This window comes from Egretta garzetta, unplaced genomic scaffold (assembly GCF_000687185.1).
Source record: "Egretta garzetta isolate BGI_Z169 unplaced genomic scaffold, ASM68718v1 scaffold172, whole genome shotgun sequence".
Taxonomy (NCBI): domain Eukaryota; kingdom Metazoa; phylum Chordata; class Aves; order Pelecaniformes; family Ardeidae; genus Egretta; species Egretta garzetta.
The window spans coordinates 3,002,170-3,026,196 of record NW_009258951.1 but is presented as its reverse complement, the minus strand read 5'-3'; the positions used below and the strand labels follow the sequence as shown (position 1 = coordinate 3,026,196).

At 39.9% G+C, this 24,027-nt stretch overlaps 1 protein-coding gene across 1 annotated transcript in view; it reads left to right on the top strand.

The window, feature by feature from the left end:
- Nucleotides 1-24,027, top strand: part of PLCH1 (phospholipase C eta 1) — a 69,462-nt gene that overhangs the window by 21,888 nt on the left and 23,547 nt on the right. Inside the window, exons 2-9 of the mRNA XM_035890041.1 lie at nt 2,811-2,957; nt 4,036-4,279; nt 6,632-6,761; nt 9,586-9,756; nt 16,305-16,398; nt 19,657-19,860; nt 21,383-21,503; nt 22,939-23,110. Coding sequence (XP_035745934.1) covers nt 2,811-2,957; nt 4,036-4,279; nt 6,632-6,761; nt 9,586-9,756; nt 16,305-16,398; nt 19,657-19,860; nt 21,383-21,503; nt 22,939-23,110 — 1,283 coding nt within the window. The remainder of the gene's footprint in view (nt 1-2,810; nt 2,958-4,035; nt 4,280-6,631; nt 6,762-9,585; nt 9,757-16,304; nt 16,399-19,656; nt 19,861-21,382; nt 21,504-22,938; nt 23,111-24,027) is intronic.

The window sequence follows — 24,027 nt, the reverse complement described above, 5'->3', positions numbered from 1 at the left end:
TAAATGGTTTGCAGAGTTGAAATTCAATAGGCCTATGAATGGTGTGGCATTTCTATTACCATAGTCCGTTCTTTAAAGTGTATTCTTTCTGTTATTAACACCTACACAGTAGGGATGATGCAATGAATTCTCTTACACATTTGCTATTCTTTAAATGTTTGCATTCTGATGGTATTTTCTTGGAACTGGAAAAGTGCAAGCAGACAAGATGGTGCTTGCTTGGGCACTAGACTGTTGCAGGTGGCATTTGAGAAATGGAGAATGTTGAGATATTTGGCAGGAGCTGGATTTCTTCGGCTCTTTTCTATGAGGAAAAAAAGTGTTTTAAAATCTATTGCATGTAACTGATTCTGAAGTCTGAAAATGTGTATGTGAAATGCATTTACAATAATTACAAATGTGATGTAGAAATGTTTAGGCAACTGAAATGGTGAACAAATGATCCACACATGCACCCCCACCCCCCATGGTTTTGCTGGCTGTAATTATCTGTGTGGGGCCCGTTTTCTGCTTTTCTTACATTAAAGAAATGTAGTCCTTCTGCTGCCTTTTGCGAATGTTTCACTAAGATGATTTTGAGGACCTAGGTTTTTTTTTCTGTGACAACTGAGCTGATGATAATAGAAAGACTTACATTAGAATTAGTTCTTTTTGTAAGGCTTTCATTGATAACTGGTAGGCTTAGGTGTAAAGAAGCAGATTTTCTGTGTTGAGTCGCTTGTTGCTAAACTTTTTCCTGAGCTAAAACCCTGTTGCAATCAATCGCTCCAATAGCAAAATAAAAATGTGCATGCAGTTTGTATGCCAGGCTAACGTAGCAATTCAGATTTGTACATCCACACACACTGGTACAACCTTTTCTTATGGAGAGCCTTGTTTCTGTGCTGGAGGACAATTCTTGTTTGTTTGTTAGTTATGAGGCGAAGGCAAACTTGACCTAAACTCAGTTGCAAAGTGAAAGGCTCAGTCTGCCAAGAGATGGTGTGCATGTATGTACATACATACATATATATATATGTGTGTATATATATATGTAGTAAGTATATATATATATGTGTGTATATATATATATGTAGTAAATTTCAGAGACTTATTTTTGCTTCGGTTAATCTTTCTTCTTTAAGGCTCTGAGTTTTCCATCCCTCATGGTGTAAAGGCATTGTCTGCCTGGTACTTTGTGCATCTTCAGATAGATGCAACTTAAAACTGCCACAGCCAACGTGTGGATAGTGTAAAAAATGTATTTCTGGCTTGATTTGTGTCACCTTTCTGGCTCATCTTAAAGCACTTCCAAACCCACCCATTCGTTTAGTATGTGTGATGATTCAGAGAAGGCCACATATTTATGGACATAATAAAGGGCAAATTTATTGTGCTCATGCACACCTGTGAGGCTTTCAGAAGAGTTTGATTCTGTTCAGCTCAACCTGAGTCCTCTCATTCCTCTGAGAAAGGCAACAACTCAGCAAAAACACTGTTTCTGATGCAGTTATTTGATGTGGAGTTTGGTTTGCCAACAAAAAGGTGTTTGTGTGAGGGAGCCAGGGGAAGTTGGTCCAGCAACAATGGCTGTTTGCTCCATGTTTGACTAATGTTTAGGATGCTGCTCTGCCCGTGTCTGACCCAGAGGTGCTTTGTAAGGAGCAGCAGACTTGTTCTCCTTTGTTGATGGCCTCAGGGTTGTGCGAGTTTCTGCTGGAAGATGTGTTCTGGACAGGCTTCTGCTATGGAGATGAACTGAGCAGGGCCACCACAACGCGCTTTGGTGTATGGGAGCACTGTGGGGTTTCAGCTGGTGCTGCTGCTTGTACTGCTGGTTGTGGAAGCTAAGGAGGTGTCAGGGGCTAAGAAAATAAATCCTAGCTCTGGCTTAGAGGAGTGGGAGGGTGTATTAGTCTTTGTTGTGATATCAAGAGGAGTACTGAAGACAGAAGTGGTGAAGAGAAGGGTGATAAGAAATAAAGGCAGACTCAGATAGTATTTGGGAGCCAGCCAGAGTGTAAACAAATCATCTGGGAGGTGAATTTGGAGTGATATCAAGTGAGGAGAGACCTGAATGGAAAAAAAACAGGAGAAAGTAATTTAAGGCATAGATATATACTGAGATCAAGAGGAAATGTTATCTTGATCCTAGTGTTTGAAAAACTGTGGGAGGGAAGATGTGAGATTAAATGGAAGAGATGTGTGTGTTTTAGTCAAAACATAGAGAAACAAAGCCTTATCATCCTGGATGGGATGGGTGGATAAAAGGAAGCCATCACAGTATGTGATTGAAATTTGGTAGCAGGATGTAGCAGGTGTAGATGTGTGCAGTAGGGAGGAGGGATTGTGTATTTATAATTCTGTTAACAGTTCTAACAGTGTCAAAAGCACAAGATACAAGATAAAGGATTACCAAACTCAAAGGAATGCGGAGTTTGAATGATAGTCTTGCCATTCAAAATTTGCAGAGTGCCAGTTTAAAATTACAGTACTGTGTATAATATAAAAATATTTAAAGGAAGTAAGCATGGAACAACTATTAAATAGTTTCCTTCAATATATGGTAAAGTTTTCTTTGCCTCCTCTGTATGAAGATGTTTTGACAGTTTTTTTTTTTATTTTTTTTTTTTTTTACATTTTCCCATGTGGAGAAGCTAGTGAAGAAGTAGTAGTAGTATGTTTCTTATGTAGCAATGACTGGTTCCTGCCATTAAAGGTGCAAGTAAAAAAAAAAGTATATGCTTGGCAGATGTTGGAAGGCCAATAGGTCCTTTTATTAGTGTAATTAGATGTCCATTTAGTTGAATTTATTCTGTTCTGCTTTGCAGTTGAAAGATGCATGAGTGTTATGCAGTCTGGGACTCAGATGGTTAAGCTGAAGAGCGGAACCAAAGGGCTAGTTCGTCTCTTCTACCTGGATGAGCACAGGACCTGCATCCGATGGAGACCGTCCAGAAAAAGTGAAAAGGCAAAAAGTAAAGTTTTAATATTCTTCTTAATTTCCTGAGCACTTCAATATTGGAATGTGAATTACAGAGGGAAAACTGAACAATAGTTTTTGTATCAAATAAATGCTTTTTAATGCTTATTTTAAATGTGATGTGATACTTACATGAAGGTTTATAAGAGTGTGAGTAGAGTTTAACCATCTACAGGTTCAGGATTATGAAAGGAAGGGGAGTGTAGTTCGGTCAGATGTCGATGTTTCCCGTAGGTTTATATGAATTATGAGCAAACTGAGGAGTGACTTGACAACAAACTATGCTGAACCTTTTTTAATGTATACATCACAAATTTAAATACAGAACCTAGAAAAGTTTAGATTGAGGTTTCTTAATCTTATCTGTGGTAATTTTCTTTAGGCATTATTACATCTTTAAGTTACTGTGTAGCATTATTTCTCATTGAAACTGTTCCTGCTGCACTGTTGTAAATTGGAAATACAAATTAGTGGTTTATTGAATAAAATAAGGACTAGGAATTCACAGAAATGTCACGGAGGCTTGAGATTTCAAACGAGCAGTTGGGAAAGCTAAAGATAGTGACAGTTGATGTTTTTGGGCCAGTGAGTAGTGGCTAAGTGCTGCTGCGTTGAACAGCATAACTGTTCGAAGCCATGGCATTGGGAGCAGTGTTACCCTAGCACAAGGATGGATATTCCTGTCTTCCTGCTGTAGAAAACGCAGCTGTGGTGGGTGCAGTCCCTTAAGAACTACACAGTGTTTCACAGATTGATGGAAGACAGTTGGCATCTGTCTCTTGTGCTCCCCTTTGAGTAGCCTGCAGTCCGCTGATGTAGCAGGGAGCACTCAGAGCTTTGCTGTAACCTGCCTGTACCTGCAGTGGCCTGCCTTCGAGGTAGCTGTACTGTGCACATGGCATGGCCAGAGCAAGGATAAGCCTTGGAAGCAAAAAGTCCTTTTGGATGTGACGATGTAATATTGAAAAATGTTTAATGACTTTTAGCCTGAATAATTCAGAATTGCTCAAAAGCAGAAAGAAATTGGGTGGATATCTAAGCATGTCAATTTTTGTCTTGCCTTTTCCCCACAGTTGTCATCGATTCAATTTACAAAGTCACTGAAGGCCGTCAGTCTGAAATCTTCCACCGTCATGCGGAGGGGAACTTTGACCCAAGCTGTTGCTTTACCATTTACCATGGCAACCACATGGAGTCACTGGATCTGATTACATCTAACCCAGAGGAAGCTCGCACCTGGATCACAGGACTGAAATATTTGATGGCTGGAATAAGTGATGAGGACTCGCTTGCTAAGCGACAGAGAACACACGATCAGTATCCTTTTATGAGCCTGAGCTCCAGCTTCTGATTCAGTATTTCTGGCTTGTTTTTAGTGACTTCAGCATAGGGTGTCCTTTTACCTCCTGTTAAGTGACCCAAAACTTTGCTATTAATTGCAGTGGAAACTTGAGTTATGAGTTTGACATGGACACTTATCTGTGCAATAAAACTTCAGCTGTGCCTTAGGGACTGAATTAAACTCTACTGAAGTCAGGGGATAGTCTTGTATTTTGTTAGTGAAATTCTTATTGAAGGATCAAAACAGTCACTTCTAGTTATCTTGATAAATATTAACCCCCACATGATTTCAGGATTTCTGTCATCTTCTGTTTGCCCAACTGCTCTTTTATTCTGTTGCTGCAAATTACAAGGTCCATTAGAAGACACTGCTTTCAAGATATTACTGATGAAAACTTGAAATTTTTTTTAGCCTCTGCACAAGTGAAACCCTAACATTTTGGGGAGTCTTTTGGTAAACTGACTAGTAACTCCTGGCCTTTGCCATTTCTCTTGGTGTGTGTCAGATATCCATGTGTCCTTCTCAGCCTTCACTGATTGTCAGGAGCACAAATCTTTTAAGGTCCTTAAATGTTTGTTGTACTCTAGTAACCAGAATTAACTTCTTGTAAAGATCATGTCCATTGAATGTTTTCTTGATGTGCTTTCTTTCACAACAGTGCTGACTAGTATGTTACAAAGAATGCTGCCCCAAAAAAGCCCCCAAAAGCCCCAAAAAAACCCCAAAACCCAAACCAACACCCACGCCAAACCCATCGTGATTAAAATTGTAACCTGTCTCTTCTGCCACGCAGAAATGTGCAGTGGTCATTTGTAAATACTCCTTCTGGAGAATATATATATTTCAGGTATTTTTAATTTCTATTTTCAATGTTTAATTTTGATACAAGATAGGCACAGATCCATTTGGGGGATATATTGCATGCTCTGTTGCACACATACTCAGCTTGCTATATTTATCCATGACTTTTCTGAGCTGCTGTATGTTCTCTACTGGTGAAACATCACTTCAAGTCTTGTTTGTGTTATCACATGTGGCAGCTGGGAGACTACTGACAAAAGGATCCTGTACCAGTTCCAACTAGTGTAAGAACTTAGCAAAAGTTGCAAAGGGATATATGTGCAGAGAGGGGGTAAAAGGTACTGATCAGAAAGTGGAGAAGTTCAAGCAGAATTAAGGGAGAAGTGGAAGAAGATAACAGAGCAAGCCCAGCAATATTTGAAAACTTAAGAGTATGTTCTCAGAGTACATTCTGCTAGTAGTGAGAGCACAACGGGGCTGGTATTGTGAAATTAGCTGTAAATAATTGTCATAAGCCAGTACCAGTTTTAAGCATTTTAATGAAACTGTAGCAAGGCCGGGGGGACAAAACCGGTTCGCTGTTACCTCAAACCCATTTAAACTCCAGAACATCCCCAAAAAGGTTGTTAGAGATGAGTCATGCTGTGTAAAGAATCGCCTCCCGTTTTCTGAACTTGAGAAACAGTAAATGTATGAGTGCTATCCGTTTTCTCTGTGCAACTTATGGTTCTATGGAGTTGTTGCTGCTCTGTGGAAGGTGCGGCACATGGTGAGGGCAGAGATATTGGAGAGAAAGTGATGGACAAAACTTTACCATCTCTGGACAACTTATAAATATATGGATGAAAGAACTGTGTGACAGTCTTGGAGGAGAGAGCACAGAAAAACAGAGTGGTTAATTTTTAATGAGTTTTTTATGGAAGCCAAAGGCTTGATAATATAATGTACTTGGGCTGATTTCAGTCTTCCTTATTCCATCCTTTTGCACTAGATTAACATCATTTGTGATACGGATGGCTATTGAGCTTGATTCCTTTGAGTTGAGTCATGAAACCAGTAGCTCTCAGATGTAACTCAATGGAGGTCAACAGTCTAGTTGCATCAGGCTGGAGGAACAATGGAAAATTGTACCAGAAAGCATACAGTAGTAAAAATGCTTTGGTTTGGCATCAGTGTGGGGAGAACCATGTAGATAGCACCAGATCTTTGCCAGCAATGACTTGATTTCATGGTGCATCCCCATAGCTCTAATGTAGGCTATGGGAAGTCTTAATTCAAGTGTTTTGCCTAAAGATGCTGGCTTGAAAAAGACATGTTTGTGAAGGCTGGATTCAATAATGCTTAGTTCTTCTCCCTGGAAGATGTTAAGGCCCTCTGCTAAGGAGAATTATCCCCCTGCCCAGAAGACCTGGAGCAGGGTCTTGTTCTTCTGAGTTTTAAGTCTTGTCCCTTACCTGCCCAACCGCTCTGCCTCCCTCCTCTCTGAGGAAATCACCTTCTTGTACCTTTCCTTGACATGTTTGCAGCTGGGTCAAACAGACCTTTGAGGAGGCTGACAAGAATGGAGATGGCCTGCTGAATATTGAAGAGATCCACCAGCTGATGCATAAACTAAATGTTAACCTGCCCCGCAGGAAGGTCCGGCAGATGTTTCAGGTTGGTGGCCTCTTACACACAGTGTTGTTGTGGTAAGATGGTGCCAGTTATGGTCTATTTCTGGACAGATCCATAACAGGATCTGCAAGTTGGGACTTAAACTCTGTCCTTTCCAACACCTCACAGACCGTTTCTGAGTGTTACCTTTTTGTAGACAAAGATGTATCCGAACATTGTTTTTACGACATGAACCATGTAGAAGACACTTTATTAATATTACTTTTTCAGATGCATTATTGTTTTCATCTTTGTGAACTGAATTGTTCTATGCTGGCATTGACGGACAATGAAGTCACTCTTTCTATTGAAATCCTTTTTCATTTCCTTTATGGAAAATTGTTTAATAGAAACTAGCTTTATGAAAGTAATTATTGTTTTTAACAACTTCCTCTTACTTAACCAGAATCAATTTTTTACTTCTGTTTTCTGAAAACAGTTACCATTTTCCACCAGCTCCAGTGTTTACTGTAGGAAGGGAAAGATAAGCCAAAGACATAATGGAAAGCAAAATAAAATTTTCTTAACCCTTCAAAAACTGTACCAGCCAAAAGCTGGTTTGCTAAAAAAAAATGGGGAAGTTTAAACTATGGTCAAAAATGCTTTGTTTGTCTGGTGTAAAACCTGCATTAGAGGTATATCTATGGAGTGTACGTTACTCCCTAATGACTTGAGAAGTGTGGAAACTGGTGAGGCTGTGTTGTGCAGGTAAATTTGGGTTGTACTGATTCTCACAAATTAGAAGTGTCGTTAAAGATATGTAGCAGATGATACAAAATGATTTAAAATCCCATTCGACACCACATAGCTGGGAATTATTTTCTTCTCTGCCTGCTTGCTGTGATCTGAGTTTATAGCTCAGATGACAGTAGCACTAACAGGGTATAATGAAATGCAGCTCTCCGAGTTCCTTGGGTTTTGCTGATATTGTTGACTGTTGCAGGAGAAGGCAGAGAGTTGTGAAGCCATGTGCCAAGAGGAAGAAAATGTAGTTCACTCGGCACTTTTGAAGTGTCTAGTAATGAAGCAGGACACTCTAGCAACTATCGGCCTTTGTATAATCAGAGGCAATTTTTAGTTAAAAATAAATTGGTTTACTTATTTTTATTTTGCTGCAGTTGCTGTCCACCTATACCCAAGTTAATATCCTAGACCTCACAGGCATGGTTAAAAGTTATTAAGGTTGAATATAAAAGGAGTGTTGAAGGCTTGTTTACTGTTAGTCATTCATGGCTCAATCCTAAAGGCCTTACCCCATGAGCAATGCTTTGTTCTAGCAGTCCTATGGACTTCCAGGACTTAATGCAGGATAAAGAGAATGGCAAGGTAACTCTGGGACAAATCCTCACCCCTACATCTAGCTGCTCTGCACCACTCTTGCACTTGATCTGCTCAGGTGGTACTGTTTGTATGACTCGGTGTTACCAAGTTTCAGACATGACACAAACAGCCCCTAGCCTGGGGGAGCACCTGTGGCTCCATGGGGATGGCCAGGCTTATGAAGCAGTCCAGGTCCTGCATCTGGGGATGGAGTATGAGGCTGCTGCTTAGCTGTGTGTATGTACTAGGAGTCGCTGGTGTAAAGATCACTTCACTGTTTCTAAGAGGCGCTTCAAAGTTAAGTGGAGCAGTTTATATGAAGAGAAAGTAAAACTGGTTCCTTAGAAAGTAAAGCGGGCTAGAGATTTGTTCATTGCATTTGCTGTTAGACAAGCTCCTCTTCTACAGAAGTGAGGTTGGGCACCAACTGGAAGAGCTTTCTTGAGAAGGAAGAAGTGCTAGCAGGATGAGGATAACCTCCATCTGGAGAAGAACTTGTATTTTGTGTACCCGTGTACAAGCCAACAGGTTCAAAGCCAAAAGTGCAGTGTTAAAACCACCCTGCACAGAAGGTGTTCTGACCTGAAGCACCATTTTTAACAGAATGTGACTTGGGAATGGCAAGGGGGTTTATAACGACAGAGAAAAAACATTATATATAGCTATGAATGAAAGACATTTTGCTTGGGAACAATAATACATTTCGAAACCTTTATTTTGCTTTGTTCCCATTATCTGCTTACAGCCTCAAACTTAGCAAGAGTTGTAATTTCCCTGAAGTTCATTTTTTGTGGAGACCTACATCATGTTTCACAGCAGTTTTCCAGAATATATTCTTTGTTTTGAAAATCTAAAGCAATCCTCTTAGGCAGATGTTCACAGTAAAAAGCTTGTATTAACATGCATTAAGTACTGTTTTCTTCTCTTCCTACCTCGGAGAATAAAAAAAACCTGCCATCAAGCCTGGGGCTATTTGGACATATATTTTGGTGTGGAGTCTTACTGCTACTGCAGACTTGTCCCCCATACAGAATGCTGACAGGGCTGAGAGTGTTGCAGTTTGAATTAACATAGATTTAAGACTGTGATATTGTCCTGAATGTTTTAAAATGTCACACTCTGTTGTTAGAGGAAGCCACAGGATGAAATTATTGTGTTCCTTGCTATGTTTTAATCCAGGATAACTGCAGCACATACAGGAGAGTAACAGAGATCAGAATAAAGCCCAGGGTGAGCCTCTTTACATGGGGAAAAAAAAATCAAAACGAAAGATGGAATTCAGACTTTCATAGGGAACCTGTGGCTTTAGTATAGTAACTGTTTTCACCAAAAAATCCAATGGATGGTATTATAATTTTGCAGTTATTTTAGCTTACTAGGATTTGAGTCTGAACAGAATCTTGCAGACTAGATTTTAACTTCTGTTCATGTACATAAATCCTGTTCTGCTTTGTTACCTGAATTCACTTGTGTTTAGCATGCTTACATGAGTGTCTTTATCTCTTAGGAAGCAGACACAGATGAGAACCAAGGAACCCTAAATTTTGAAGAATTTTCAGTGTTTTACAAGATGATGTCCTTACGTCGAGATCTCTACTTATTGCTCTTAAGCTACAGTGACAAGAAGGATCACCTCACTGTTGAAGAACTTGCGCAGTTTCTAAAGGTGGAACAAAAGGTATGGGAATACTATGCACCCCTATATCTGTACATATAAATACATTTGATAATAATTTTATGAAAAATTTAGCTTGGGATGGGGGGAAAAGAACAGATTTAACAAAAAAATCTAAATGCTTTATTATTTTGGGGGATTTATAATGCTTCTAGAAAGAGTTGGAACTTTTTCGAACTCTGGTAGAAAAAACACGAAGTGTAGGGCAGTATGGTTAACGTTTGTTAGTTTAAAACAGCATTCAGGTAACATTCACGCTTTTTAGATACAGCTGATTATCTTTTGGCCTAGCATGGTTGCTTTCCCTTGCATAGCTTATCTGGATTGTTTATTCGTGTTGGGGCAGGGCATTGATATTTCCAGGAGATGCTTTTCATGAGCAAAGGTCTTGGCAGATATACCCTAAATTAGGATGATACATGGTATGTTTTAAAGTTGGAAACACATAACAAAATAAGAAGAGCAAACTATATAATACAAATTGGGACAGTGTACCAACCTGTCTGAGGGCGAGGTGTCCTGGATTCTAATTTTTTTTTTCCCCTTCTGCCTTCCTTCCCAATTTTTCTTCAGGAAAGTCTGTTTTCCAGGCATCATTCCTCACAGATGCGTGGGACTTGCACAAAGAAAATTTCACATCTGAAGGTTGCACTTCTAGGTTCAGGGAACCACAGGAACAGGATCACTGATAAGGAATTTAAAAAAAAAAAAAAAGAAAAAAAGAAAAAATGAAAAGCATAAGTAACTTAAGCAGAGTTGGGGTCAAGATCGGAGATCTTCCTCCAAGGTGCTTATGAACAAACTTGCTGAACAAAAAAATCTCTACCCATACCTAACTATGTGGCTCCAGTGGAGATTTTCATGTCTGTCTTGAAATAGACTCAATTACTACAAAAATTGCCTGTGGGGAACTCATGGAGAGAACTTGTATACTGGACAGTGACAAGTATAGAAGGAACCTTGTGATCTCTAGGAGTCTTTGCTTCTGGCAGTTGGTACTGGGTTGTTTGTTCACCCTGTGTGTCCTTGCAGAGTATTGTTCCAAAACAACCTCATGAAAATAAGTGCTAACATCCAAACCGACTTGAGCTTCCTGGGTATAGATGCTGCATTTTGCCTGCAGTCATTGGATAATCTCCTGTGTCGTTCTGGGATCCAGCCTGTGATGACTGCTTTTTCTGAGTTATACCTAGCATAAAATATCAACAGTTATGCTGGTTTGTTGCTGAATTTCCCCCTGTTGGCCATTGTGGTAATTCCCTGGCATGTATGACTCCCCAGTTCTTCCTTCCTTCCCCCTTGAAACACAAAGCACTATAACATCACACACAGATTCTTGCAAGCAATCTGGTCCTGGCAGTTCTGCTAATTAGAACTTTAAAGCATAAAATCTTTCTACCTTTTTTTCCTTTATGCTAATGCCCTAAGTCTTCTGAGCTCACTGCTTTTTCCTTTGTTTCCTTTTTAATCACTGCCTTCTACTTGGGTGCCTTTCAGTGGAGCACCCCTGACAGCAGCAGCAGCAAGGTTGACACTGATGAGAAAGCAAAGTGCTCCAGGGAGGACATATTCATGGAGATTCTGAAGTGCCCAAGAACGGCTGAAGAGCAGTGGTATGAGAGGGCACTCGGGGACCCAGAGCAGGAAGAAAAACATGTGGAAGAGGCAGAAGAGCTGTCTTTGTGGGTGCACAAGGACATTATGAAACTACTGATGCAGCAGAAAAAACAAGTTGACTGTCAAGTCTGGCGTACTGTATCCTCTTCTCTGTCTATACGCTACTCAAAATGCTGAATGCAGACAGGGCCATCAGCTATAAATGCTCTGCTCAACCTTATTCCAAAAACAAAAAATAAAAAGAGTAGAAGTGTGATTTCCTGTAGATGAACTTCTCAGCAGTGTAGTTTAGAAGCACCTTGCACTTTCTCTACCTCTTCCCTCTGGTCTTCCCACTTCCTGCTATTAACAGTGCTAGAGCAATTTTAATGTTTTCAGAACACAGACGTGATAACAGTGTCCTCAGGTAAGGCAAGATTGCCTTCAAAAGCTGATAATGGTTCAAATAATAATGCAGCTCTCCAGTGCCTTCAACCAAACAGCATTTTGTTTCTGCTCTTGTCTGGCTGCTTGGCAATCTGTGGACAGTCTGTCCAACTCCATCTGCTAATCTTTTGGCAAGACTTTTAAATGTTCTGCAGCCTGAGAATAGAACAAAAGGGGGTTGGGTTTTTTGTTAACTTGTTAAGCTAGCTGCTTTTTTCAGGAGAGCTCCATGTTGCCTTCACCCCAGAGCTTGCGAATCAGATTATTTCCACTTAGGTGCAGTTTAACTCGGCTCATTGCTATTGAAATTGCAATTATATGGCTTCAAATGTCAAAAGAGCAGAAATTAGGCTGGTTTCCTGGAATGACTCCTGGTCTTGCAGTCCTCGGTTGTGAGTGGGTAACATCCCTGGACATCCAGCCATGTCTGCATGCCTAAGGGTTGTCCCTATGGGAGCACCCTCTCGTCATAAACCAGTATTAATGTCTGAGTTGGTCCTCCCCAGAAACTGATCTCCTGCTAAATGACAGATTGTTTCCACAGCAGGATCTCCAGGCTCTTTTGACTGTCGGAGCTTGTCTTGTACTTGTTTTTGGGTAGTGGGGCATGGGTGAAATAGGCTCTACAAATGTAGTCTTCCCTGTTGAGGAGCAGCTTTGTAGTTGCTGGCCATTCTGGACCCAAATCATAGAGTGAATGGCCTTGTTCTGCCCCGTCTTGGGAGCCCCATAGTGATGCTACCCTGTGTTTGGGGGTCAGCTGGCCTGCAGCTGTTGTCTGATTCCTGTCTGTCTTTCCCTCCTCCTTTCTGCTGTATCCATATCACATCAAGTGCTTTTATTTCGGTCATAGCAGAAACCTCTTCAACTCTTGTGCTGATGGTTTTATGCGGTTACAAGGCTGCTTTGCTGTTACAAACCTGAAATGTTTAGTCTGGGTTTTCTGAGGGTGTGAGGGTTTCTATGTGCCTGCTGGCCACCTGCTGCCTTACCATGGATCACTTACTTTGCAATACAGTTTTCATCTGTCCTGAGAATAAGGACAGCCCACTGAGATCTTGCCTCCAGCAGAATTCTCTGCATGTTCCAGGAAGGTGCTGCATATTGTATGATGTGCCCTGTTTTACTCCCCAGTGACAGGAACCAGATGAAAATGTTAATACCTCATCATCATATTGGTACCAAACCAGTATCTTCTAAAATGGCTGCTGCTGCATGCAGCCCAAATGAAATTGGTGGCAAAAATTAATGCCCCTGCTCGTTTTAACTGAACTGAAGAGAAAGTAATTTTGCAACAATTATACCCTCAGAGCATGCACATATAATCATGTAAAGTGTTTCCTTAATTATTGAATATGAGCTAGTGCATTTTGAGTTAAGCCTGCTTGAGAGAGTAAGTTTACTCTTATTACTTGTCTATGCTAATTATACAGTATCACAGGAATAACTAGTGATGTGGTGAATAGTGAAAATATGACAAAAAGTGGTAAGAAGTGGGAATTAAGTACACTGCATGTTTTGAAACAACTATACCTGCTCTCTTGCAAGAAGTTTTAAAGGTATATAATGAGATAGTACATGGCGGGGCATGTTGGTATATGTCAGGCTGTGATCTGAACCAGTGTGTACTGAAGGACATCAGGAACCAGTATCCCAAAAGGAATCATAGAATCATAGAATGTTTTGGGTTGGAAGGGACAATGGGAAACAATAAGAACATCAGTGTTGGTACAAGGACTTCAAAAAGAGGAGAGACTGTAGAGCTTGTTAATATCAGACAAGGAAGAAAATACCAGATCATCATGACTGATCAGTCCTTGCTACTTTTCCACAGAAAGCAGCAACACAAACACTCAGTTGGAAAGCAAGCTGATGCCTTCCTCCCTTTCTCATGCTTATACAAAAGGATAATCAGTGTAACTGATTTATGTGGTAACATTCTACATTGTTACCTTGCACTGAAATTGGAGGAATGTCTTTGATTATTTATATTTTGATTTTTATTATGGAATGATTAACTATGAACAGCTAAAGCCTAAACCATTAGAGCACTGACATGCTGGTGGGTTGGCATCCTGTCTAGGAATACCTGTCATTAGCATTGAACTTCTTTTCTAACTTATTACTTTTTTTTTCTTCACTAACTTCTCTTCTACTTTACATTCCTTTCTTTTTATTTCTTTTCCCGTGAGAATGGGAAATGAGAAAAATTCCCATTCTTAGCTTGTGGGCCTTTGACAGAAGAGGGCTCTCCCATTACCTGGCACTGCAGTAGGCTGCAGCTCCAGATGGAATTAGATTTTTTCCAATGAGATTGGTGAAATCAAAAGTTATTTCCCTCTTCTTTCTCATAATGAAGATTAGGGGTAATGTTGCTTTTGTGTAGTTTTGTAGGATTTTATCTTAGGAAAATTAATTGGTAGTTCATTTACTTAAAAACCAAGGTCATCTTGGTTATTCAAGGGCTGATACTCCTTTTAAAGAACATATCTGCATCAAAATCAAAGCTTTTAACAGGCATATAAAAACTAGCCACTTATCTGAGAGATTTTGGAAGCTTCATTATTGACAATCTTCAATAATCCATGTATCTAAATAATAAAAAAAAGTCACCAACAATGATCATTATTATTTGATATGATTTTTAGTAGAATACTTTAAAACTTAATGAAAACAAATTTAAATGAGTAGCCTCAGTCATAATCTCTGAAGCTACAGTTAAAAAGCACATATCAGTGGACTTTTCCCTAGCAGATGCAGCTTTGGACTAGATTAGACATTTTTGTTCCTAGAGCACACAAGTACCCTGCCACTCAGCTGTCAAGGAGTCATGCGGGATAATGAAAAAGTTAATTCTAGCCAGCTTGTGCTGAAGAAGGGCCTGCTATGAATAGTGTTTGCAATCAAACAGCAACATCTACTTGAGCTAGGATAATCAGTTATTTTCTCTACTGAATTGTTCTCATTCCTATTATCCTGTGTAATTCCTGTGGGCGTCCCAAATTGTTGGCTTAGCTAGGACATAAAAATAAAATGTCTGGAGAAGGAAATGGGCTGAGCCATGCTTTCCCTGTGCAAGACTAAAAACAGAGGGAAGGATGAAGGAGAGAAAAGCTGGAAAATCTTCCAAGTTTTTCAGCTTGAGTCACCATATGAGCTCACTTGCTTGCCTTCTGTTACTAGTATTATATTGTGGACATGTCTAGTCTTTCCCCTCCTCTGGTAATTTTTCATACTTAGGCCGTAGCCTTTTAGGTGTTACGAGATATGGTCAGTCATGGCACCCACATTTCATAGGAGGAACCCAGCACTTGGCAGAATCAGGCCCTTAGAGAAGACCAGATCAGGAGAGTCAACCTACTTTTAGAAGATTTCCATATAGCTGAATGGCGATGCTGGGAATACTGAACTATGGGAAATAATGGAAAGAGCAAATTCATCAAAGGCCACAGACAGAGCAGAGTAAATGGAATTGGTTTTGCCATCTGAAAGAGAATTCCATTAGTAAGAGAACAGTTCAGAGGGACCAGTTTTGGATTTAAACAATAAATACTGAGTAATGTGCAGGATGATTAACCTCACTCCTGCCTTTGCCTGAAGCAGTCATGTTAACAGAGATGACACGCGATGTAGGAGAGGGGAACGCGTGTTCCTTTACTTCCAGACTGCTCCACATGCCAGGGCAAAGGATGCAGAGTATAAACACTAAACCAGAAAATGGTACAAATAAGCTGCCAAAGGTTTTAGTGTCATCATTGCCATCCTGTGATATTATTAATGGAGGAAATGGAATACACTCAATCTTAGTTTTCACTTTGGTTCTCTACAAATTAAGGGGGGTGGGCAGTGAAAAAAGATGAGATGGGTGACAGAAGCTACTTCTTTAATTTTAGAGGAAATATAAGTGCGTGGTGATACTTTGGCCCCACTAGTCAGTTAGGACTTCAATTGTGGCCTGGTTGAAGCTGAATTCTTATTTGTTTCAGAAGAACTGCTGGTTTTAATTTCAGAATCTAATTATTTATCTCATAGCGTGTATATTATAATGAACTCTCTTGGAAGTAATGAAATCACAGAAGTGGAAAATGCACGAAAATGAAATCAAACCCTGCCAAATCTTTTTCCATGCCTAAGTAGATTATGTTAAAGAATATAACTTCATAATTTTCATTTCATCACTGTTGCCTAGTACACCTGTTACTAAGCGTGCTTAACAGTTAATTTTCATCTTTAAACTAAAATGGCACAGCTTTTAAGTGACCACTACCTTTCACTCCTGTTTTTTTCCTCAAAGGTAAGAGCCATGAGGCTTGTGCAGCACTGACAAAAATCAAATCAAAATCTTAGTCCTTTTACACTGGTGTTACTGACTGTCCTATTCATATTTGACTGAACTCAATGTTTGATCATAAGATTTTTCAACTGGACCCAGAAGCCTAAGGTAGACTTTGACATGGTGGTGACATGGTATTAAAAATAAGCATATCAACATTGTTGTTTTTGTGCAGATGAATAATGTGACACCAGAATGTTGTCTTGACATCATAGAGAAGTTTGAAGTATCAGAAGAAAACAAGAAGCAAAACGTTCTTGGGATTGAAGGTAAAGTTTTTGATTTTGAAATTAGTTTTATCTTGATGTACTGTAGTGGAATAGAAAAGCTTTAACAGTATTTTGGCGTAGCTTATAATATTTGACTGTGATAGAAAGTTACATGGAAGATGAGCAGTCAGTAGCGTCGGTGCATTTTTGTGAGACATGGGAGAGATGAGAGTAGGTGGGGTGAATTAGCAGATAGTGTTATACAGTGATACATCATAGCCATCATACACTAATGTGAATGTCATAGGCTTGTGTGAATTTATTGCTAACAGTGTATTTGTAAAACACAAACATAAAACATTCTATGCTATCTATTTTATGCTGTAGCCTGTTCTGACTGAAGCAATAAAAGCAAAATTTTCATTCTGTAGATCTGGAATTGCTCCTATACAATCGATTGATTTATGCTTATGTGAAATAAAATATGGATAGTTGCATTTTCTTTGGGTTTTAATACCTTATTCACCTTGTTTGCTAAAGGAATTGTAAATGGTATATTTATTCAGAATCCAACTTAGTATCAAATCAAAATCTGAATTGCAACGAAATAGATCAAATGCTGTAGCATGTTAATTTGCCCAGAAGATAGCTTTCATGAAGCAGCATAATTTTCATGGTGATTTTTGGGAAGGGGAGGGAAGGAGAAATGTTCCCCCCCGTGGTACTTAAATCCTGGGTATGGCCTCCCAGATCTTAAACAAGCTTGTGATGTGCACTTAAACTGAAATAAGGAAAGCAAAATGAGTGAGCTGTGACATTTAAAAAAATATTTCTGAAAGCATTTCTGTTCCTTTTAATCTTACTGCTGCTGCCTTTATGTTTGAGTTGCTTTCAGGTTTGGTATTGTTTGTGCTATCCTTTGGAAATATTATACATTTCTCATTCTCAAAGGAGGTGTTTTTAAAACTTTCTCTGTTTGATTCTGATCTGATTTACAGGGTTATAAACCAAGTACCATCTTCTCACATAAACTTGGAGCATAGAGAAAATTGTAAACTAGAGCGGAATTGGCGAGCACAGCCCCCCCGCTCTCTGTGCTGCAGTGCAGCCCTTTGGGTTGCTGCTACCTTGTCTGCATGGTATCTTCAGTGGGAGTAGTGCTTATTTACAGCAAGAGAGTGGCATTAGGACAAAGCCTGAGTATCAGCAATAAACCTGAAAAAAGCATTTGCTTCCAAGTCAGGATGTCAGTTTGGCTGCCGTTTCTGTCCTGTGATCTGTATAAATTGTCAGATCTTTCTTTAACTTTGCTAGGAGTGTGTTCTTTTGTTTTGTTCTTGATGCTGTTGCTACCTTCTGAAGATTGCTTCTCAGCCTGGGACCTGTGGGGCATCAGAATCACAAAGTCCTGGCAGATCTGCAGAATACCAAACCTATGCTCTTGCAGGTGTCATATCCTGCATCTCTTCTGCTGCCCAGTATTTGAGGGATTTCCTCTGCTTCCTCTTATTTACAAGATGTCACGCTTGTGATGGAGCAGAACAGGATAGCTCTTACCTGTTGCTGTCACAAGGGTCCATTGAGGGAAACACGGTGTGCATCTTGAATCCTTTGCATCTTGCTGAATGTGAAGCTGAGGTTCCCTCCCTTCCATCTACCCAGCTATATTCCTCTAAGCAGGTCACTCACCCTCCATAATTCAGCATCCCAGGAAATGCAGACTGACTCAATTTCTCTGTTATACTGACGCTTTAGTAAGAATCAAGAGGGGGTAAGGGGATACCAGTTTAAGGGGGAGAAGAAAGAGGAAAAGAGTTTTTCTAACAGTAGTGACTTGTGATTTAGTTGCATACTGTCTGCTTGCAGTAGCATCTAGATGAAGAGATCATTTTTATTTCACTGTATCATCCTGGTTTGTACCAGAAGTAGTGTGGCCAGCAGGACCAGGGAAGTGATCGTCCCCTTGTACTTGGCACAGGTGAGGCTTCACCTCAAATACTGTGTTCAGTTTTGGGCCCCTCAGTTCAAGAAGGACATCGAGGTGCTGGAGCGTGTCCAGAAGAGGGCAACAAAGCTGGTGAACAGTCTGGAGCACAAGTCTGATGAGGAGTGGATGAGGGAACTGGGGGTGTTCAGCCTGGAGGAGGCTGAGGGGAGACTTAATCATTCCCTACAACTGCCTGACAGGAGGGGGGAGTCAGGTTCTCCCAGGTACCGGGTGATTGGATGAGAGGAAATGGCCTCAAGTTGCACCAGGGGAGGTTTAGATTGGTTATTGGGAAAAATTTCTTCACCAAAAGGGTTATCAGGCACTGGAATGGGTTGCCCAGGGAAGTGGTTGAATCCCCATCCCTGGGGGTATGTAAAAGATGGGTAGATGTGGTGCTTAGGGACATGGTTTAGTGGTGGGATGGCAGTGCTAGGTTAATGGTTGGACTTGGTGACCTTAAGGGTCTTTTCCAACCTAAATGGTTCTAGGATTCTATGAATAATTGTGAGAGAGGGTATTTTCTTCCATCAATTCTAACAAAACCAATAACACCACCTTCTCTTCTACTTATTAGTAGAGTGGTTTTGTCTGAACTGCAGAAGGCAGTTTGAGCACTCTTGTCTTAGTCTGTGCACTGGATTTGGTATAGGGAGCTTCTTCAGGATTTCAGAGAATTTTTACCTATGTGTCTTTGTCACCTGCCCCTTTCGAGGGTCTGAATGAAACATTGGATCTGAAAACAAGTTGGACAGTGGCTGTATTGATCTGTGGAGTTTTTCGGTCTTCTCGTATAGCTACTATTTGTTACTTTTATGCTTCTCTTAGAATCCTACTTTCTGTTTTTACTATTGGATGTTAATTTCTGGAGGGGCTTAGCTCTGTGTTGTGTTTTGCAAATGCTTGGGTTTTTTTTTTTTTTATTTTTTATTTTGGCAGTCATAAATGTCTCTTTCTAGATTATATTTCCTTTTCTAGTTCAAAGCTGTTTGCAAATTGTCTGGTGACAAGGGCTGGATATTGGGAATGTATTCTTCTCAAAGGTGCCAGAACTTCCATAGGTTTCAAAAAGAAATACCTGTGTGTCTGCCAGCAGTGGACTGAGTCTGTGCAGCCTCTTCGGTTTTCAGAAAACCAGGCAAGCCACAGACAGCAGTTAACATGCTGAAAACATGGGATACAGGAAGATTAATCCCTGGTATGTGATTCAGTGGTTTTGAAGACACAGGTTAGCACTAACCAGCATAAACAGAGGAAAGCATTAGAGTGCAAATCACTTGCTCAGTAAGATATACTGTGTCTGTGGCAAAACTGTTTCTCTTTGTTCAAAGGTTTCACCAACTTCATGCGCAGTCCTGCTTGTGATGTGTTTAATCCACTGCATTGTGAAGTGCATCAGGATATGGATCAGCCCCTTTGTAACTACTTTATTGCTTCATCTCACAATACGTACCTGACAGGAGACCAACTGCTGTCCCAGTCCAGAGTGGAGATGTATGCACGAGTGCTGCAAGATGGTTGTCGATGTATTGAAGGTATATTTTTGGTGTAACTTGCTGGTTGTGTGAAGTACAATGGCTATTTCTTTTAAGCACAAAGTCAGTGGCAAACTCGAAGTATTAATGCTTGACTGTCTGATTAACTTCAGTGGTAAACTCCTGTTTTCTGGCAGTCTAAACAGGACCTTCTCAGACAAACTTCATAGACACCTCTGTTTTCTCCTGCCTGCTGCTGTGTTGTTATGCTTTTCTCAGTCAGTGCAGGTTTTCCATTGTCGCAGGTTTATGAGAAGCATTTATTTTGTTGCACGAGCCCCAGTAAAGAAATAGACAGGCATCTATTTGGGGCCCTGCAGTTCCAGCAGAGCAGCCTCGGTTGTTCCGCTCTGTGGTTCTCCTGTGCTGGAGGTTACCACTTCACAGGAGCTCATCCTAATCCATACTGTTCAGAATGATCTGAGCCAGCAAAGACCTTTTTTTCTTTCATAAGCTGAATGGGAAAGCAGGTGTTTGCGTATGCAGTTCCTCCTGTGGATGCAAAGGGAAGATGAAAAGTGCCTGTAGGAGTAGGACAGGTGAGCAACTAGTGCCTTCTGTCAGCACAGCTGTGTATCTATTTCTGTCTCCATCTTAGAGCTGAGAAACTTAGTTTTGGTCTGCCACAGTAGAGAGGAAGGATGCTGTTTCATTGGCTGGATGCTGGTGGAAGAAAACAAGATGCTGTTTGTCTGATAGCCTGGTGATCCCATTGGCTTCTGGTTTAAGTTCTGCATGATTTAAATAATAACAAAACATTACTATTTTTCTTTTCAAGATTCAGAATGAAATGAAGTCTTGACAAATTTAAACTCAATATTATGGTTCTTTATGACTAGTATTACAAAACTTATCTCTGGAGGAACAATTTGTTAATCTGAATTTAAAAATTAGAGAAAGGGAACCTGAGAAAATCAGGTGGTCTATCGCTGTACTTTCCCTTCTGTAGGAAAGTTCACTAAAACGCACAGTAGTGTGTTAGTTTGCTTGACCTCAAAGCTATTGTAGATACTGTACAGCCTAGGTAATAGTTTTGTAGCTTTCTTGTTGTGACGTTTTTAACTTCCTGTAGAGGCAACAATAGTGACAAGTTTGGTGTAAATTCAGGGTACAGTAATTCATTAGGAAAAGTATTACTGCCTTAGTTCATTCTACATGTGATGGATTTGATGCTACTTTTACTATAGTTGGTTCTAAAACTGCAAGTTTAATTGGGAGTGGAAAAAGACTGAATTGTTTTTAAATAGTTTGTCTTCAGAAGCAGAAGCTGCTTTCCCAAGGGATAGCTGTGAACATTATTTGACCTATTACACCTTTGTAATTTTACGTATGAGGAAAAAAGCCTCAGCTTAATATAAGGAAAAAAACAGTTTTAGGCTGCAGATTTCTCGTTTGATATAAGAAAAGAGTGTTAGGTCATAATAGATTGAATGAAACTTGTTGACACCTGCATGTTTGAATAGAAATGTATGACATCATGGGCATCTCTTAATTTATAGCTTTTTGGTTTTTGTCTTAATAGTGGATTGCTGGGATGGTCCAGATGGAGAGCCAGTAGTGCACCATGGCTATACTCTTACTTCTAAAATACTCTTCCGTGATGTGGCAGAAACTATCAATAAATACGCCTTTGTCAAAAACGAGTAAGTGTAGAGTCAGTTTTGAAGCTATACCTGTCTGTTTCATGTAGTTAATCTCATGTCAAAATCACCATCAGGAAGTATGTATATTCCTTTAGATGTGTTCAGAAATTGTAAAGTTGATTCCATTCCCCTGTTTATTACCTGTATCACTTATTGTTCAACTGCATGAGCTCTTTCTGTCAATCAAGTTAGAAAGTTCAATCCAAGTTAGAAAGACCTTTAATGCATTGTACACTCAGTAATATTTTGAACAGTCTGGGACTGTTGAATATTTACAGATTATTTTGGTCCTTTGTTTGAACAGAACTTTCCCACTCATATCCACAGGGAAATTCTCCTTAAAAGTCAATACCGTAATATTCTCTAAGGAAAATACTTTATTTCAGTAGGAAAATTGAAAAGCTGTCTCATCGGTAGTGTGAGGAAATACTGATATGTAGCCTAATGTTCAGATTCTGTTTTGTTTGCCATGGAACTATATAAGTTTATTATGAAAAATCATGGAGTTTATATATACAACAGTCTGAAAATGTGAGTGGGTGTATAGAACTTTCAGTAGTTTAGAGACAATAAAAGGAAAATGCTTGCTTTATTTAAAAAAAAAAAAAGTGACCCAACAATGTGTGTGTGGGGAGGGAAAAAAAAACCCAAACCAAAAACCAAACCCACAAAAAAAACTGAGCCCAAAAGTTTGGTGTGTTATTGATTTGAATTCACCAGCTCCTACTTCTAAACTAAAAGATGTGGTTCTTCATTTGATGTGTAGGTGGGCTCTCAGGTTCCTTGCCATAGGACTCTGGGGCTGCCAAGAGTTTAGAAAACAACTGGGCAAATTTGTGGGAGAAATAGGCTGTTAGACAGAGAAACAATGTCTTTAGCTCAAGAAACTTGAGCTGCAAATGTGTGGAGTCACTGTCACTTCACTTATTAAGGCAAATTGTTCATGCAGCTATCAATCTTCAGAAGAAGAACAGAGAGGAGTTGGCAATTCCTTTGTTGATTTCACTAGACTTTTCTCCAGGAGCAGCTTGCTGATCACTTACAGCTTGTGAAGACTTTGTATGTGGCTTGCAAAGCAGTAGTGTAACTTCTGCTCAGCTATGTAGAACAAAAATGCTTTGCGTTGCTGATGAGCCTTATTGCAAGTTTCTCTGTGCCTCGTGCTTGGTGATAATCTGTTTCAAACTTTGTCACCCTGTGCGCTAGTGGGTAGGGTTGGAGGGAGAGGGCAGGATCGTCTGCAGGGACTGTCTGAGGGAGTCTGACAGGGGTTTGGAAGTTCATGTGTTTTGGGAGTCCTTCCTCCCAAAGTGAGCTTGTTTCCAGACTACTGACAATGCAACACCAAACTGCTTAAATCAATTTATGTGGTAAGCTGTGCAGGTCTTCTCTCTTAAAACAGAGTTATAAAAATGTCTGGGGGTTTTGTTTCTAGGTTTCCAGTGATACTGTCAATTGAAAACCATTGCAGTATTCAACAGCAAAAGAAGATTGCTCAGTACTTGAAGGAGATACTTGGTGACAAACTCGACTTGTCATCTGTAATCACTGGAGATTCCAGACAGCTTCCTAGCCCTCAAAATTTGAAAGGGAAAATCCTAGTGAAGGTAACTTGCTACTGGTGGCGTGTTCAAAATGCAACAAAAGTCAGCATGTGATATTTATCGTAGATTGGCTTTGGAGAATGAGTTCAGCAGTACCACATGGAATAGTACAGGTGCACCAAGTGAGTTAAAATTCTGAGCATTTCAGAGACATTGAAGCAGAGTTTACCTTGAACTTGGCGAGTGACCCAGAGTACTTCTGAAAGTGTTTCAACAGGGAGGTGATATCAACAGTGGTGGAAAGAAAATTCTTTCTATTTCTTAAGCATCTTATCTGACAGTCTTAAAGTCAGAGGTGCTTATGTTTAAATCTTAGCACCAAGTCAGGAGGGCAGAAAAATGATATAAAATGCATTGTTATGAATAGAAGGAACTGTGACACAGTTAACCTGAACCTAATATTTTTCTCTTTTTTTGAAATTTGTCTAATTTGTTATTAGTAGATATTGTTCTCTGTGGCTCATATCCCTATAGTATCTAAACATTATCCTACAGTCCCTCCTTGGACAAAGTATTTTGGAGTAATATATGAGAGTCTGAAAATTTCTTGTATTTTCTTGCATTTCCGTCTCACCCTGCTATGAGCAGTAGTTCATGAAATGAAACTATTTTCCGGTTCATCAGCTGTGTTTATGGAAGAGCAGCACTTCAGAAGGTGGCTATGAGGAGCAGTGAGAGAGGAGGCCCTTGAGCACTGTAGTTAGTGTTGTATGCAAGATTAATTGTTTGAGCCTCTCAGTATAAATGGATTTGCTCTGAAAAGAATTTCAAAGACCAAGATAGATACAAATAAGAAAGAAAGGCAAGGCAGACCTTTGAGAGGATGATTAATAGAGTTGTGGCTTATTAGATTGTCTAATTTACTTTGACACGTGGGGGCAATTACTTCGCTGTGAGCTCTTGAGATACTTTCCCCCCCC